General features: G+C 44.4%; 1 protein-coding gene across 4 annotated transcripts in view; it reads left to right on the forward strand.

Annotated features, from left to right (window-relative positions):
• Nucleotides 1–18,952, forward strand: part of LOC119401907 (venom metalloproteinase antarease-like TtrivMP_A) — a 41,428-nt gene that overhangs the window by 6,119 nt on the left and 16,357 nt on the right. For 2 of the 4 annotated variants that reach the window (XM_049418418.1, XM_049418421.1), the window contains exons 3-8: nucleotides 912–1,004; nucleotides 2,366–2,489; nucleotides 5,214–5,268; nucleotides 6,182–6,308; nucleotides 12,156–12,227; nucleotides 17,235–17,395. In XM_049418418.1, the coding sequence (XP_049274375.1) occupies nucleotides 912–1,004; nucleotides 2,366–2,489; nucleotides 5,214–5,268; nucleotides 6,182–6,308; nucleotides 12,156–12,227; nucleotides 17,235–17,395 (632 nt within the window). The remainder of the gene's footprint in view (nucleotides 1–911; nucleotides 1,005–2,365; nucleotides 2,490–5,213; nucleotides 5,269–6,181; nucleotides 6,309–12,155; nucleotides 12,228–17,234; nucleotides 17,396–18,952) is intronic. The other 2 variants (XM_049418419.1, XM_049418420.1) reach the window with 2 other exon arrangements.

The raw sequence follows: 18,952 nt of genomic DNA on the forward strand, positions 1-18,952 counted from the left end.
TTTGGTAGCACAAACCCACAAAAGAAATTCATATGGCCTTCACAGAAGCAAAGCTTCCTGATTTGTTAGAAATTCGTTCGGGTTCGCAATTTGAATACGCGACCAACATCACTCCAGGGGATCTGTCTGCCATCGGTGCTAACCAGGAGGCTGTGGCTGATGGCTGAGCGAGAGTGAATCACTCTACAAGTTGAAGGGGAGTGTCGTCCACTCTTAGGGCGAAGACTACTCACCGTGGCCGCGTAGAGCACCCCGAGGTGTCCATCTAGCGCTGGCATTGTGGCAACCTATGGTCACGCTCCGTGGAGCACCAGTGCACCTGGCGCGGCCACGCATCGAAGCGCAGGCGGCACAGGGACCCATCGGAGGTGATTCTCATCTGCTACAGCGCCGGAGTACGCCGTTCTTGCTTTGCTACGTAGCTAAGATCAAGGGGCTTTATACATAGCAAAGCAAGAGCTACACGCTTCGGTGCTGCTGTAGCAGATGACGCGAACCACCTCCAATTGGTCTCTGTGCGCCTGCGCTTCGATGCGCGGCCGTCCACGATGCACTGGCGCTCCACGGAGCGTGGTCACTCTGAGTCGTGTTCACCCTAACAGTGAATTGCACTGTACATGGACTGAAAATTACACATCAGTTCTGCGAAAGCCCACAAGATGGAGGAAGTTTTGTCAAAGCCAAAAACTGTCAGCTGAAACGACAAAACGTCCGCCCCAGATATGCATTGGTCCCAAGTTTGAGTTCCGGGGCAGGACAAAGTTTTTGTCATCTAGGTAGCTGTGCCCAACAAAAGGGTTGACATTTATTTTTCGTTCACGAGCCTTCCTTCGTCTTGCTAGCTTCCGTAGAACTAATTCGTGGTGCGCCAAAGCTTCACCGCTGTGGTCTTTCCCATTACTTCTCTTCAGCTAAACGGATCAGAGCTCGAACAGGACTTGTACCACAACACAGAGCACCGTTCTTCACTTCTCGTCAAGAGAAAACAAAATGGCGTGGAGGTGGTGAGTAGTGGCTAACGAACATAATGCTAAAATGCATAGCCAAATGTCAGTGCCAATTTTGGTGCAAACCACGTTGAGTGCAGAAAATCTTTTTTTTGGGTGGGGGAGGGGGTGATCAATGCAATCGGCCTCGAAGAAAACAAAGAATCCAGTTTCGAATGCGAGTCACCATAGAAAGATGCATGAGGGACCGCGTGACGTTTATTGTACTCTTCATGATATTCATGTACTCTTCATGATATTCTTCATGATATTCATGTACTCATCATATGTAGTTGAAAAATTGCCTAAGGCTTGGTGCAAACTGGCACACATATCTTCATATAAATTATGAAATTTTAAAGCCCCGCTCTTTTAAGAAAATATGTCAAGTATTTTTTCAGTACATATAAGGAATTGTCTCGGGTTAGCAGTATTTCCTGCCTCATGGAAAGGCATATGACTGAATGAAGCAAACAAATGACAAAACGCAGAACAAGTGCTTACTCTCACAAGGAACGTTTATTCTCACATAGCAGGTTGCTCCATGTACCCGTCAAATTTAACAAAAACTCATAACAAACGCGCGTGCCTTAGTTTAAAAAAATATCCGCCCTTGCTGGAGCATGCTGTAAGACTGAGAGTTCCGTTGATGTTCGCGTAATCTAAGCCTATGGTTCATGCAAAACATATCTTCTTTCGAATTCACGCTGAGCGCGAACAAGACCACACCACAAAGGTGCAAATGCCCAAGAGGAAGTCTGAACTAAACCAACGAAAATACTCATTTGTGCATAAGTGTGAAATGTCACTCTTAACTGCGAAATCGGCATTGACAAGCTTCAGTTTTGCTAGTGATATTTATCACCTAGTGTGTAGCGTTTCTTCCTTGGTGATTGCAGGCAAATTAAATCTAATATACCTACTTTGCAACGACGTTCGAAACAAAATCTGAACTATCATTTTAACGATTCCCCGTGCGCACCAGACAAAAGCTTGAATTACATCTCCTTGCAATCATACTTTTGTACATGTGTCACCGTTTTTTTTTCTCATTCTCAATTAATATTTTGTTGCAACCACATTAACCTTGCCTAGGAACTGTAATGAAATGTCACAACCCACTTTCATTTCTCACAGAAGTAACGAATGAGCTCCTGAATATATTAAGAACGTCTGAACTAGCCGTTTTTGTTTCCCATGGAATGCGCAAGCAGAACCGGCGTGTGGCAGATCCCCGTGGAGTACATTGACCATACCTCACCCTTGTATTATCAAGCACACCTAATCATAATTATCGTCGTTATTACTCGTACTCAATTTGTGATTAGATTTCGCAAATATACGATGCTATTGATGGCCTCATTATCTCTGCATTTCAGAGAGGAATCTTGAACGATCAACTCAGGATCACGCCGGCTTTTCTTGCCCAACGGTCCGATGAAGGTCTCATTCCTCACGAAGTATTTACAGTGGAAGAAAGATCAAGCACTTCTAGGAATCTAAGTAAGCCACACATATCAACCAATAGATATCTATCAGTTCGTAAAGAAAGCAACGAATATCTATCTTCAAGGAGGAATGCATAGCGTAGATCAAAGGCCCTAACAGTTCTTCATCGCCAATTCTCACGAACTGGCGAAAGAACTTTGAGGCAATATTTCTTTCCTCGAAGCTGTTGACGTAAAACCGAAATACGAGCGTTAGTCTCAATTCGTAACCAAATATAGTCTTTCGTGTAGCCGCTCAGCACTATTCAGAATAAGGGTGTAACCTAATCTTTTCTCATACCGTAATATTTTCACTAGCGGTAATCAGTTCAACGGGGATATTGTCGAAGCCCACCTCATAAATAAAATTGTACTCATTGTGTATGCATGCTTTCAGTAGCTCTGCGTGAACATGACTGTGCAATTTCAGGCGCCGCGCACTTTAGGGGCCTGGCCTGTCGCATGCTGTCATCGTATGCTCTCGTCGGTTGGCGTAACGCAGGCAAAACCACGAATGGCACAGCCATCTGTAGCATACTGAGCGCACGCTCGCGCCATGGAGAAGTCTTCTTCCTCTTGTTCTTCGAGAAAGAAAGAGAAAAAATAGGAATATGAAAAAATAGAAAAAAGCAAGAGAGAGAAAGAAATAGATAGAGAGAAAAAATAAACAGAAATAAAGAGAGGAAAAGACGCAGAAAATAAACAAAAACAGAAATAAATGAAAGAGAGGAGGAAAGAAAGAAACCCGAAGAGAAACAAAGAAGGCTTCCCAGCTCCGTACTTCCTTTAGGCTTGGCACCACTAGTGCAAAGCCGCCCTAATTTTTTCATCGTTCGTGCTGAGGCCATCGACGGTCAGTTTTCAAGTTTGTTGAGGCATCTGAGGCATTGGCCCTAATATATTCAGGAATTCAGCTCTATAGAACAATTACAATGGGAATGACAGCTACGGCGCGCCTACCATTCTTAAATGCGAAGCATTTCTTAGCGAACCTCAGGCACTTCGGGCGTTTCTATCTACGTATCTATCTATCTATCTATCTATCTAGCCGCCTACGTCTGGGCGCTCTCCCGGTCGTCTCCATAGGTTGTAATATACTAAAATTTGCATAGCACAGGATGAGTGTATCATGAACACGATTCACTGGTGATGACATGAATAACGCAAAATGCCGGTCGCGTACGTCTTGAAACTCTTTCCCTCAGTCACGTGTCGCACATACCCGCATACCAGAGTTCATGTTATACGGGTATGTGTCACAGGTGATAACAGCCTCAATCAACGCAGTAATCGCGAACATACACACTGACACGGAAGGAAAGTGATAATAATAGTAACTGTTGGGGTTTTACGTCCCAAAACCACGATATGATTATGAGAGACGCCGTAGTGAAGGGCTCCGGAAATTAGGACCATCTGGCATTCTTTAACTTGCACTGACATCGCACAGTACACGGTCCTCTAGCATTTCGCCTCCATCGAAATGCGACCACCGCGGCTGGGATCGAACCCGCGACCTTCGGGTCAGAAGCCGAGCGCTGTAACCACTACACCACAGCGGCCGACGCAAGGCAAGTTAGGGAGCATAAGACACAGCACTCCTGGAAGACGCTGGGCTACCATCCACTCGTCGACGTGGTCTGCAACGTCTACCACGTGGATTACGCAAAAACCGGGGTCAATGCATCCTACAATAACTCTGCCGAGAGGACCATGTCCCTCATGATTACCGGTGACTTCAGCATTGATTTATCAAAACCCAACAATGCCTGGTTCGTAGACGGCGTGAAAGGCGGCTTGGATGTGGACAGGGCATCACAACACCTCGGTGCACGCCCAGGACAGGAGGCATCATAGATCATTTCGTCGTAAAAGCCATCCGCGGTTTCCACCAGCTCTACTATACCTCGCACTCCACTACATTTAGACCGTTCGTAGCCGCGATCACGAACGGATCCGATAACAAGTCCTGTCCCGCTGCTGGTGCTCACTGATAACGGTTATGATGACCTTATTCAAGAACTGCCAAGAATCCCTTACATACATGCACACGGGTTCGTGAAACGTGCGTGCTTTTTCCGTGATACCGGATACGTATAAGCATAACAACTGTAATACAACTCTAACAACTGCACCTGCGACTGTAACGTACGTGCAGTGCGCCTGCGCGTGCCATTCGGCTATGTATATATCTAGGGAAACTTTTCTGAATAAAGCTTAGTTGCGAGTAACGCCTGTCCTGTGCATCTGTGTTCCTTCATTGTCGTATTCGAATTTGCGCTATCCAGTATTGAAGAATATAAGCACTACATATCAGCTTACTGCGTCTGGTGTTGGTAACACCTATGTTGCTGTTGGCATCGTAAAGCAACTGTAAACAACTGGCTGTATAACACATGTGCGACTCTTCAAAATATGTGTGTGCGTATACCATTTGCACATTCCGTAACGTTTCGCTCAATCTGAAAATTTGCGACACAGTCATCTTCCTGCGTATGCTTCGCATAACATCGATTCCCACGTTACGTGGGATCTGCCGAATTTTTTGTCATTGCAGTGCTGCGCTATTATTTCCTGCATGTGGGTCTTCCATTGTGTGATGAGAGCGTGAGCACGCAGCAAGTGATTACCAGAAATCGCCATTCGCTAGCATCGCATTGTGGGCTTTTGCATGTTTGAGCCCAATAAACAAATGCATAAAAAACATGCTCATTGTTCTTTTCTTTTTCCTCTGATGCAGCTGAACATTCCAAGAATGAAAAGTGCGTGACGGAGAACACGACAAGTGCTGGCAAGTTATACTGTCATCGTCTTCGCTGCAAAGATAACCTATAAAGTATTTAGTGAAAACAGCAGATGTGTTTTTACTCATCCTCATTTTATAAAGCAGTTATAGCTACACGGTGAAAGTCAATATCCACAGCCCCACAATCACGTTGCGCCCCCCCCCCCCAGAAGTATCGTAAATAACCGTGGTTTTTACGTATGCATGGTAGTGATAATGTTTTTTTTTTTAAACTGCGCTTATTGACCATTGGTTCATTTGCGCATTTCACGAAAGGATCCATATCATCGGTGCAGGATTATGAGTAGAAAGCTTCAATGCTAATATCCTGGTCTTCGAGAGGAAGCACGCCATTCTCTTAGCCTGTGGTATCTCGCCGCAAGAAAAGTCTAAACACAGTTGCGTGCCTTGCACTAAATGTTGCCGCACCATGAACTCTACCGGTATATCTATAAACATGAATTGCAAACAGGCCCCGCCAAGGTGGCCTAGTGGTTATGGCGCTCGACTGCTGACCCGAAGGTCACGGGATCGAATCCCGGCCGCGGCGGCTACATTTTCGATGGAGGCGGAAATGGTTGAGGCCCGTGTACTAGATTTAGGTGCACGTTAAAGAACCCCAGGTGGTCGAAATTTCATGAGCCCTCCACTACGGCGTCCCTCATAATCATATGGTGGTTTTGAGACGTTAAACCCCAGATATTATTAATATTGCAAGCAGGAAATACAGCTACATTGTTCGCTGAATATATTTTACAACGTGATACTTCAAAGTTTCAATTTGCATGAAATTAAAAAGTGTGACGTCCTTCTAACGTAAATTTTCAGCGTTCTTCTAATGTACGATTTCTAAGGTAAATTACATGTGATGTCGCCGCCTTTCTACAACGCTATATATTTCGTTTCTATAATTTTTCAGAGAGAAGAAGTAAAAGCAACTGCATTGATGAATTTGTTGTCGAGCTCTGCATGGCAGCGGGGCCCTCATACTGGCGTGCCTTCAATGAAACTGAAGATCTCGTCACCTATATAGCGACGGCAATGAATGCGGTAAGTAGCTAAAAATGCATCATGAAATTTTTTCGGCACATTAGCGTCACTTCAACCTATCGTAGTAGCTTAGTTACGAAGCTGCGGCGCTGCTAAACTCGAGGCAGCGGGTCCCATTCCCGGCCAAGGTGGCTGCATTTCAATGGGATGTTAACTGCAATAACACTAGTGTACTCAATTAGGTTCACATTAAAGAGCTCGCAGGTGGCGAAAATTAATGCCCTATTCTGCTGCCTCGAAACATTCCATAGGTGACTCAGTAATAACCTTTGTATATCTCGGTCCAGTTTTCTGAGCGATCTCAACGGGGATGTTGCCTGGGCCAAATGTTCCACCTGGTGACAACACTTGCAAAACCCATCCGATTGAGGGCTTTAAAAGTGTTACTTCTATTCACTAATCTATATCTTTAAAAGGCGTTTCCTCTATTCCAGTTCCCTAAGCAGATTTTCTCTTTTTTCGTTTCATTTTCTAGGTGTTACACCTGTTTTTTGTTTTTTTTTAGTATATCGAAGCGTCTTTTGTTCTTGCCTTCGAACCGTTTTCTTTTTTATTTACACTGCGTCTTTATTCCAGTGTATGTTGTTTGACCGTAGCGGTGAGGGACATTATCTATGCTCAGCCACCTTTACCTTCGCTGCCTATCTTTTTTTTAATCAATCATATTATTATTTACCTGAGGGAGAACGACGTGGCTATGGAATTCTTTTAAGTGTATTCATGTGCTGCTCGGCGAAATTCTGTCATTTAAAAAAAAAGAGAGAAACGCACTTCCATTTGCTTATATTATGTCTTGAATTCTTGGTGTGATTTTCGGATCTGTAGGCCAACCTTTTGCCGCACTGGCGGAAAACACAATTGCTATTGAGCTAACGATCTGCTCAATCGGTTATCGACCAGTTAAAGCTCCAATTTCACAGGTGCAAAGCCTCAAATTTTCACAGGTGCAAAGCAAACGAATAAAACGGTTTTTAATTAGGGACACCGCACCTTTATGCATTCGTTGAACATTACAATTAACCTTAGTAAGATTTTTAAGCAATGGAGCCCTATAGTTAACGCGCTAATGAAAGACACTTCACCTGTACTAACTCGTTAAACACTACAATTAACCATACTCAAATTCTTAATCAATAAAGCCCTATAGTTAGCCGTCATGATGTTTCAAGTTGTGAATACTATGCTCATAAGCTCATTTGTAAGAACGTCTGTTGGAAAGGCATTTGCTTCGAGTGCTCTATAATATTAGAGCAATAAGCATATTTCTTAGTACAGACTACGTTCCTCGCTTGAGCGTAACTACAAGTACACAGCAATGTTTTATAGTGTTCGTATGTAGAACACTTTGACTTGAAATAATATAGACCTGTTTCTTTGCTACATTCTCCTGGAGTTAACGAAAGAAGGAATAAGCGAGTGGCAAAATTTACTCCTCCCATTATCATGCATCATCAAGTCCGGCTGTAGTCTCCATAGTTAGCTTTGTTGAACTACGGCGCTGACAGTAATGAGAATGTTGTGGCCAGCAGCCCTTCACGCTAGCCTTCATATTTACAAAAATTATTGATCACGGATACGTGGTCATGCCTGAAGTGATGCCCTGATGGAATGATCGGATGGGGCACTTACATGCACTTATCGGAGGAATGCACTTATGGGTGATACGCCATTTCACAAGAACTAGAGTGTCTCTTACAAATAGGCGTACCAACAATTATTTATCTCAAGACCTCTGGATGCAAGAACAAGCACCGATGAGTAACCGCTAATGCAGAGCAGTTTGCGCAGCATTTTGTTCCAGTACGGTGGTCAGTATTGAATAACCTTTCTTTTGCTTTATCTTCCGCACCAATATGGCCTAAGATATTCTTTGCTGAGTTGTATACCTTGAGCGCCGTGATATGTGGCTTTGCTAATTGAGAAATTCAAACATTCCTGCAAAAGTTAGCAACTGTTAGTTGTCAAATATGCAAGAGCGTGACTTTAAATGAGACTTCTGTAGCCTTGCAGGATTCCGCAGGACTCATTTGCAACATTGCATGTCAATGTGCTTCGAGTTGCTGACTAATCCCCCCTCACGCTACCAATTGCTAGCATGCTGCTTAGCTCAAGTGGTAGAGCGACCACCCCGGAACGGCGTTGGTCCCGGGTTCGATCCCCGGACCAGGACAAATTTTTCGTCAGTTAGGAAGCTTTCCTTTCTGTGAATTCCGTGTGGACTTCATTGCTACAAACGGGTGGTTGTATGCCTAGGATGCCATAAAATTTGACTAGGTAATCAGCCAAGCTTGAGCTTTAGTGCAAAAAAATAAAAATAAAAGCCAGTTCCACGCCTGTGGAATCTGAATAAACAGCGGAGCTGGCAAGCAAGCGTCACTTCTGGCGAACGCAGATTGAGTTATTCGTTCAATTACTTCTTCTTTCTTTCACGTTTCTTTCCTTCTTTATTTCTTTCTACGTCTTCTTCTTCTTTCTCCGTTTCTTTCATCTTTCTTTGATCATCTCTTGTTATTATGCCCTCTCTCCACCTTTCCCTCCTCCTAACCCTCACATCTCTTCTCGCACCCCCACTTCTCTTTCTCATCCCTTGTGCATGGTTGTGTTATGGTATACCTTATCGCCTCCTCCTTTTCCGGCTGCATTCCTTTCTCCTCACTCTAACATCAGCTTTTGTCACCCTAACTTCTTTGTCCCACCCACCTTGCTATACGATGCTCTGCACCAGGGGCGTAGCCAGAAATTTTTTTCGGGGGGGGGGGGGGGGTTCAACAATACTTTATTTATGTTCGTGCGTGTGTTTGTATGTGTGCGTGCCTATATACGCAAGCAAAACTGAAAAATTTCGGGGGGGTTTGAACCCCCCCAACCCCCCCCCTTGGCTACGCCCCTGCTCTGCACGGCTATGCTATTCGAAGAGCTACTTGGCTTTTAGCTTCAGCCAGTGGGCAACATTGGGCGGTTCATTGCAGATCCTGCGCTAACTGCATCCCACTTTTTGAAGAAACGAAAGTGCTGGGGTGTGCCAGAGAAAAAAAGAGCACGTGAAATTTTCGAAGCGTCAGTGATCTCGAGGCTTGGTCCTGATAAATCCATTAGTGAACCCTCCGTTTATCTGCATAAGAAAGAGTTGGCATTTTTAGCGTAGATAAAGGTCTTTTACAATGGTGTGTGATATTGTCGAGAGAGCTTGTGCGCATGTACGTTTTCTGAAGTGGAACATTTATGCTTCAATAAATTTCAGTTGTTAGTCTGCGCTTGTCCTGTGTACTACTTCTTCTAGTGTTTTGTCAGTCGCGCAGTTCCTTACCGTTCTAATGTCATACCAACTAGCCCCACAACGCACTTTACTTGAGTTCACCTGACCCTATGCATCATGCGCGCTGCGTTTGTCGTCGTTTTTCTGAGTGTTTTATTGTGTGATTTGCTCTGCCGTTGTTTTGTATCCACAGGCCGAGGATTGTCAGCTTCTGCAGCTCTCTGATTAGTTGGCCATAGATTTTGGGGTGTATTTCGGGGTGTCCCACATTTCTAGAGAATTTGGCTTTTCATCTAATGAATTCTGATTTTTCTAGTGCGCATCGCATGCCTGAATTTATGGAAAATCCTTCGACCTTGTCGACTGCTATCCGAAGGATATTCTTTTTTTTTTTCGCCAATGGAGTCCTTGGATGCCCATAACGCTACAGCATCCGCGTATGTTGCTTTATCCAGCTCGGGTTACTCCGCTAACGATAGCGCAAGCCTGTGAATCCCTACATCAAAAAGTGCAGGTGATACAATCGAGCCTTGCGGGATTCCGCGGTTGGGTGTTGGTTGGTGGTAACGCAGATCAGGTCGAGCTGGTGCCGATGGCAGCCGTTCGGTTCGTTAGGAAAGAAAATTCTCTACCAATTTGGCGCAAGGGAAGCGTACATGCAGTCGTGCTATTTTAAATATTTGGCACAGTGATCACGAGCAAATTTCCATGCTTATTAAAAGGTCAAGAAATGGTGGATCTCCTCAGAAAGTTTGATCTTCCTGAATAAAGCGATAGAAAGCCGACGCATAATGTAACGCTTGTGACAAACAGCGAAATCAGTTGCTTGGCAACGGGATGAAAGACGCGACGTATTAGGCAGCCAATCGCTGAACGTTATTAAATGCGAAGCATTTCTTAGCGAACTTCTGCGACTTTGAGCGTATCTATCTATCTATCTATCTATCTATCTATCTATCTATCTATCTATCTATCTATCTATCTATCTATCTATCTATCTATCTGGCCGCCTACGACTTTGTGCTCTCCTGATCGCTTGGTTAATCGAATGTACACCAAAATTGGTATGACGTAACATGACTGTATGACGAACATAAATGACAAGTCATAACATGAAAATCATGACACGCATGTCATGTACAGCAGATTTACTTGCCACGCTCATGGTGCGCTGGCGGCCGTTTCACTAGCTCTATATACACCAAAATTGGTATCTTGCGACTTGACTGTGTGACGAACTTAAATGACACGAGTTCACAAGAAAATCATGACACGCATGTCATGTACAGCATGACTTACGTGCCACGCTCATGGTGCGCTGGTGGCACTTTCGCTAGCTTTATATACACCAAAATTGGTATCTTGCGACGTGACTGTGTAACGAACATAAATAACACGAGTTAACATGAAAATCATGACACGCATGTCATGTACAGCATGACTTACGTGCCACGCTCATGGGGCGCTGGCGGCCGTTTCGCTAGCTTGATCTACCCCGGAATTGGTATTGCGCGACGTGACTGTGTGACGAACATAAAAACGCGAGTTAACATGAAAATCATGACACGCATGTCATGTACAGCATGACTTACGTACCACGCTCATGGTGCGCTGGGGGCCGTTTCGCTAGCTTGATATACACCCAAATTGGTATCTTGCGACGTAACTGTGTGAAGAACACAAAAAGCGCGAGTTAATATGAAAATCATGACACGCATGTCATGTACAGCATGACTTACGTGCCACGCTCATGGGGCGCTGGTGCCCGTTTCGCTAGCTTGATCTACCCCGGAATTGGTCTTGCGCGACGTGACTGTGTGACGAACATAAAAACACGAGTTAACATGAAAATCATGACACGCATGTCATGTACAGCATGACTTACGTGCCACGCTCATGGTGCGCTGGGGGCCGTTTCGCTAGCTTGATATACACCCAAATTGGTATCTTGCGACGTGACTGTGTGGCGAACATAAATAACACGAGTTAACATGAAAATCATGACACGCATGTCATGTACTGCGTGCCTTACGTACCACGCTCATGGTGCGCTGGCGGCCGTTTTGCTAGCTTGATTTACCCCGAAGTTGATATTGCGCGACGTTACTGTGTGAAGAACATAAATAATAGAGTTAACATGAAAACCATGACACGCATTTTCCTCAATGACAGACAAGACGATGTATGCAGCTCTTTGCTGGCTGTTTCGCATTACATCGATTTCCACAATGCGTGGGATCTGCCGGCTTTTTTTTTTACGTTTTAACAATTTCCTTCAGTAGTATGAAATGCCGTTTGTATAAGATGAAGAAACAATACGATTACTGGTTGCGTAACCGTACATTTTTAAGTGGATTTGTACGTCTTGTCTTTAGGGTATAGCAGTAGTGTTCACAACCTTTTTATTTTTCTACAAAAGCAGATTTATGTACCACCCGAGATTCCATCTACAATGCAAATAATTGTTCGTAATAGCACATGTAGCGACATGAAATCTGCTATACAATGGTGACGTCGCGGTGTAAACTTTCAAGGATGACGCGCAGGGTTGCAAATGATACTTACTAGCCAGGATTTTTTTCTGCACCCAGGTTGCCCTATGGTTCATTGAACTGGAGGATCCAGCGATAAGGTTGCAGCTTAATAGAATTATCAAACATGAGGTGAGCTATTTGGAAGTAGCGCATATCTTTGTCTCCTTCTTGTGCATTGTCCTGGCATGCATAGAAAGCACTTGTTTATGTAAAGAAACAAAGTAACCCCTTCTTTCAGTACGCCACGCCATGTACTCGTCAGCTACTCAGTGATACTTAACAACTTTCACTCCACTCCACGGTATGTAGATGTCACAGCAGTGTGACAACTCATGTAACAACGCCAAAAAATTAAAATGGCAATGGAAACGGAGTGAAAAGATAAGTAAGCCGGGAGATGAGTATGTGGGGAGAGTAAGCTTTTTTTTTTATTTTTTCGCGCTCCAGATGAGTGGCGTTGATCCAACTGCACTGGATCAGCAAGCAATAGAATGCGCTTCTACTGCGTTGGCATCTTTGTGTCATTTTCATCCGTGTGCCCGGATGAAAAACATGCCCGGCTCGCAAGCTTTTCTTTTGCATACAGGGCAAGTTTTTACCGCCTTTCTTCCCTTCGCACAAACTTTGGGACACTTCACCCTGCCAACGCAACAAGGGTCCTCAAAGTTCTACGGTCCGAATGAAGCAGACACGCTCAGCTCTACACGGAGTATTTGTTCCTACGATTGAATAGGCTCGCTTCAAGACCTTGGGCTTCATGCTTATACAGCATAACCGCAGGACCATTCACCAGATGAGAGAGGGTCTGTGACATATTAATGCGAAAACCTTAGACATCCTTCATTCGTGTTGACGCCGGCGGCGTCAACACGAATGACGCAAAACAATTGAGGCAGCATGCATTACTTGGGCGAAGACTATGGAAACAGCGGGGCTAGTGGCCTCTCCCCACATCACTCATCCTAACCCTCACTTCCCTTTCCTACCCCCTTGCGATACTTAGTATACATGGTTATGCTATGCTTTACCCTCTTCCTTTCTCTCCTCCTCAACCTCACTTCCCTTTCCCTCCCTCTTGCTATCATCATCATCAGCCTGTCTACGCCCACTGCAGGGCAAAGGCCTTTAATTCCCATGTTCCGCCAATCAACCCAGTCCTGTGCTTTCTGCTGCCACGTTATACCTACAAACTTCTTAATCTCATCTACCCACCTAATTTTCCGTCTCCCCCTCACGCGTTTGCCATCTCTTGGAATCCAGTCAGTTACCCTTAATGACCACCTCTTGCTATATTATATATACACTATACATAGCATAGCATAGCTTGGCATAGCATAGAAAACGTAGCAACGCATGCTATGCTTTAGTTCTCTATCTCTTTCTTTTTCTTTCTTTCTTTCTTTCTTTCTTTCTTTCTTTCTTTCTTTCTTTCTTTCTATTTTTTATCTTTTTCCCCTTCTGTCTCTTCCTCTTTTTTTCTCTTTGTTTCTCTCTTTCTTTTTCTCTGTCTTTTTCGTGTCTCTCGCCCATATCAACAGGATCAGATGGCTCCCATGAATGCTTGCTCTGCTACCGTGCCTGGATAGCCGAACGGTTACGACGCTCGCCTTTGGACCGTGGGTACCCGGGTTCGAATGTCGCCTAGCCAAAAATTTTTATTTCATTTTATTTTATTCTTCTCCTCCTCTCTACTTTTCATCTTCTCTCCTCCTCCTTTCCATCCTCCTCTCCGCTTCACCGAACAGAGTTTTCGCTTAACGCTTGCCTCCTTGCCTCAGCACTCCTCGTTTCACTAAGCTTTACTCTCTCCCACCCCCAGCTTCAACCTCTTTCCCCACCACTCTCCTTCGCCCTGCTCTCTCGCTCCACTCTCTTCGCTTTCCCTCGTACCTGCTGTACTTGGTAGCGGGGCTTACGCAATTCTAATGGCGCATACCCGCCCGGGTTTTTGTGGACGTCACGCGGAGCTGCTCCAAGCGCGAGAGCTCCCCTGTTAAAAATCCTAATTGTGTAACACGTCACCCTATGACGTCGCATGATGACGTCATCACATGACATCGTGGCTTGGTCAAAAGTGGGCCGATCCCCGAGGCACTGCAAAACAACGTGAGGTGAAGAAAGCTTTCAATGCCTCCGATCCCGGGGGCAGTGCGAAGCCACATTAGGCGCAGGAAGCCATCGGGTAGATGGGGAGGGGGGTGTCATTAAAATCGACGGACAGGAAGAAAACTTATCACCAAGTATTCAGTAGATAAGAGATCTGCAAGAGATACAAATCATACAAATGTGCGAAATATGCAATGATAACAATACAATTGGGATAGACAGGCAAGTAAAGTTGCATTCTAGTTAGTAGTGTTGTTTAAGGCACCATGAAGCAAGGAATTATAACAAATAGATACAATGTTTTCGGTGTGGCGGTCCCATTCTAAGAACGTCCGAAGAATTAATGACTGGAAAAATGTAGTTTTGCTGCTAGAAGGGTCGCGAACCTTCAAAAAATGACGCGGCTCATAGTGCGCAGTATGAATAAATACGTCATGCAGTGTTGTGTGGCGAAAAAGTTTATGAAATAACTATAAATGGGCCAGTTTACGACGAGCTGCAATAGATTTGAGTGAAAGGCTAGTTTTCATGGATGTTAGACTGATAGTTCTGTTATAACTGGAAAAGAATAAAACGAGCCGCGTTATTCTGAACTTATCTTAATACATTGATTATGTTTGTGCTATGAGCATCTCATATTCCTGTATCATGTTTTAATTTCGAGTATCTGAAAGCGTTTCAAAGCAATAACTTTAACGAGTTGGAAGTAAGCCTTAAGAGTATTCTTTCCAGAGCCGTCGATATTTGTGTAGGTTACTCCTTTTTGCGTAGGCTATTCAATTTAATGTTCTATGCGCATAAAAGTGACGCAGAAGTAGAAAAAGGATGGCTGATCTCTCTGTCGTTGGAATCGGTATAACACGAAAGTGAAATGTGTCTTCACAGAAGTAGTTGATTTTTTAGAGTGCATTGGTATATGAGAGCTTGTAGAATGTGTACTGTTGTTTGGCCGATATAGCACCGCTTGATGTGGACGCACCCACGTTGACGCGTAGCGGCACATCTCCGTACCGACGACTTACGCCCGTGATCAAGATTTAATCTTTGCGGTAGCTGAAGTTGTCGAGATATACCTGGACACCGCATGTGGTGAATCACGCGCAAAGATGGTATCAACAAGCACATGGTAAACACTGATACTCGATATGCACTCCTTCAAAGCGTAGTGAAACGTGAACAGAAACGCTACGCGCGTCATATCTTCCCTCTAAATTGGCCGTTAATTCTCCCAGGATGAGCGGGAAACGCGGTGTGACAGCCAGGCGAGCGTCGGAGAGTTATTTTTCGATATGGATGGATGCTATTAGCGAGGCTTGGGCTAAAGCCTCGCGGTGCGTTAAAGCGTTGACGAAATTACACTTCTATCGGAAACACACCGAATGGGACGGTCGTAGCAACGGCGCGTTTTTTTTTTGTTTTTTTTTTCGAGCGTGGTGCCACACATGTCACCACCCCGTCATAAAGGGGAAGCTCATAGCATTCATCCATCCATCGAAGAGCGCTGTGAGAGGAAAGTGTGAAAGATAAAAGGCGCGTTCATGTAGTCTCCGTTATGTTTTTGGCGGTAGCTCAGTGGGCTAAACGCTGGCCAGCCATCGTCGCGGACCGAGAGGTCATGGGTTCGACTGCTGTAAACGAAACTTTTTCGCATAGTTTTTTCGTCGCCATCTAAAGGCATTCATTCCGCTGACTTATTTCCGTGACGGAAATACGTCATGAAAGTCTTGGTGGACCCCGGCATAAAACACTTTCGTGTTAAAATTATATTTCTAAAACATGCTTATGCTTATGTGTCATTTATAAACCACAGGAACAACCGATTTAAGTAGCGTAGTTGTCCGCCGTCCGCGCCGCCGGTGTCCGTCTCCGCTGTCTTCCACGTTGAGAACAAGAAATAGGGTTCAAACCGGCACCGAACCCAGGCGCACTCCATGGCACGTGAGTTATCACAGAGCTACGGCGTTGCTCTGAGCTTCTCAAAAAGACCCTACATGGGCGTCATGTCGGGCAAGAAATCACGTTAACAGATGTAATCTAGTGTGGCAGAAGAGAAAAATATCAGTAAGCGACACACAATCTGAATCACGTAACGGGTGGGTGGCTTAAAGCCTCCAACTCGTTACAAAGGTCGGAGCCATAACTCTTCATCATGACCCGTGCATTGCCTTGCAGATGCTTAGTAGTTGCCTCGCTACTTTGCAATATGATGAATTATGGCGTAGTGGGTGCTTTCATACTTCGCAAAATGATAAGTTCATTATAAATGTATATGAGGAGAGGTTGGTGTCAATGAGTGGCACCAACCTCTCTTCATATTTATTTGATTAAAAAAATAATCATCATTTCGCGATGTAGTTGTCGTCGCGAAGTATAAAACAAACAAGAAACTACACAAAGGCATATAGTACAACACTCACGCACTCAGTCCAAGTTCGTCAGTACAAAAATGTGTCCATGCAACACAAAAGCTAACAAAACACAAATATTCACGCAGTTTATTTAAATAGCCACACATAAGATAAAAGTTCGCTAAAATGCTGCCATAGCCGATCACAAGTCACTTGGGAATTGAGTCTTTAAGTGCCGCACTGTAACTGCGACAATTATGCTTTCACAAAGAGTTCTCTACTAAAACGGAAATACAAGAACCATGTAGCCAAGCATACCGCTTCACAATCACGCGAAAACAATGTTTATTATATATAGCACCTTTGTGATATTTCTGATTCCTCCAAAAAATGGCAATACTGCCCGCGCAGCAATGATTCGAAAATTTTCCTCTGGGCCATGGGCCCAAAATTTTTGCGACTAATGTGGCCCGTTTATCCAAACAATTTAGTTGCTGTAAAAGATCATCGCCTAAGGGATACCCTGCAACTGTTCTCGCAGTAGTCCCCCTGAGAGAGTTTACAGCGGGCTCTATTAAGGCCGACCCTCCAGCCTACACTGCGGCTGTGCTGCGTGTTCAGTGCAGCCCCGGCGTCGTTTTTTTTTTCGGCATATTTAGTCTTCTGTGTATTGTTTTTACAGTGCGATTCCATCGCTGGCAGAAGTGTCTGCGGACAAACACTCTACGAGCTACGCAAACACAACACCTGTGCAGCTGAGATACTCGACGCATTACATGCTACCGTAGGCCTGGCAAATCAATGCGATTTGAAAGATTGCGACCTTGTTCTGCAGCTTACCAGGTAGGCGGACTCTGGTGAACATGTGTATGAGTGCTCTTCGTGTGTTGTTTTCAGACAATACGGCGTTTTTGTTTTTCCTCCTCGAGATGCATATATCTCTGTTTTGTTATTATTGCTTTGAACTCCCATCAAGAAACGGGACAGAGAGACACAAAACCCGTCGCGCGTCAGTTTAATTTATTGCAGTGTAGCGTTCAGAAAACGATGCGCTCGAAGCACACGGTGATCGGAAAACGGACAAATTGCATTTCTTGTTTGCAAATGCGAGACGCGTTGTCCACACAAGTCCTGCAGCAATGGCATTGTTAAGCGTGCACGGTCTCAGACTTCATTCTACACTGCTAAGGGTCCAACTAGACTTTCACTTTCGCATTCTTTGAACCTTCTAAACATCTCCCGTCATGTTTTGTTTGATGTTCGAGCACAAAAATCCTAGTTCCAACTAGCTCAATTTTCTGATTTCATGTCTGTAACGTTCTCCACTGACCGCAAATACTCGATGTTCGGCTTCAGATTACCAAAACAACTCAGGAAAATCGCGCTCAAGCATAATAAAAAATTGCATAGCGCAATCTTTATTCCAGTCGCAACTCGCAAAAAGGTTGTCGGCATCTCACCACGTTAATAAAGGCTTTATCCTTGTGAGATATACATTGCTGGGCAGCGTTTTCCCGCCACATAGATGACCGCTGAATGCGGTGAGGCTTTTTATGCTCGTGAAAGCGACTTTTGGGCCGCAACAAAAGAATCATACTAAGAATACCAATATAGCAGTTACCTTCTATGTTCGCAAATATTGTACGGTATAAAAAACTGTATGCCCGGGCTCTGACCTTCAGTCATTGAGGAGTAAAGCTCGGTGCTTTGCTAAAAACAAACTGACGTCGAGTTTCAGCAAATAAACTTACTGCAGTAAGGTGCCCCAAATGATATTCTCCATTCAGGAATCGACGTTGTGTGTGCCGCATCTGGATGCACCGCGGAATGGCGTATATAGAGCTGGCAGCGCTGTCTTTAAATATACGACTGTGACAACATAAGAATACTTCAAACGCACATTACGGGTTGCACTTAGTTGAAAACTAAGTCTTTCAGTTGCTTGCCGAAATTCGACGATACACTAGGATAATTGAGCACGTGAAATAATATAAACATTGCGAACTGAAGAGGCCCGCGAAATTTACCTGCAGTGACGTTATCATATTGAGATATAAATTTTATGGAGCTCCGTTATGCTCTGATTGAAGTGCTCGTTACATCTAGCAGTTTGGCGCGTGCGCTGTGAGACTTTGCTTCTCGATAATGGTACTTGCCCCGACTTACGGTCGTTAGGAGCGGCTTCCGATCAGCCGTGGCCCACATGCAACTGGTTCTCCTTTCTTATAAGCACTTTTTTACTATACTATACTATACTATACTATACTATACTATACTATACTATACTATACTATACTATATTATACTATACTATACTATACCATACTATACTGTACTGTACTGTACTATACTATACAGGGCCATGTAGTCTGCCGCGGTGATGTAGCGGCTACGGAGCTT

This window comes from Rhipicephalus sanguineus, chromosome 8 (genome assembly GCF_013339695.2).
Source record: "Rhipicephalus sanguineus isolate Rsan-2018 chromosome 8, BIME_Rsan_1.4, whole genome shotgun sequence".
NCBI lineage: Eukaryota > Metazoa > Arthropoda > Arachnida > Ixodida > Ixodidae > Rhipicephalus > Rhipicephalus sanguineus.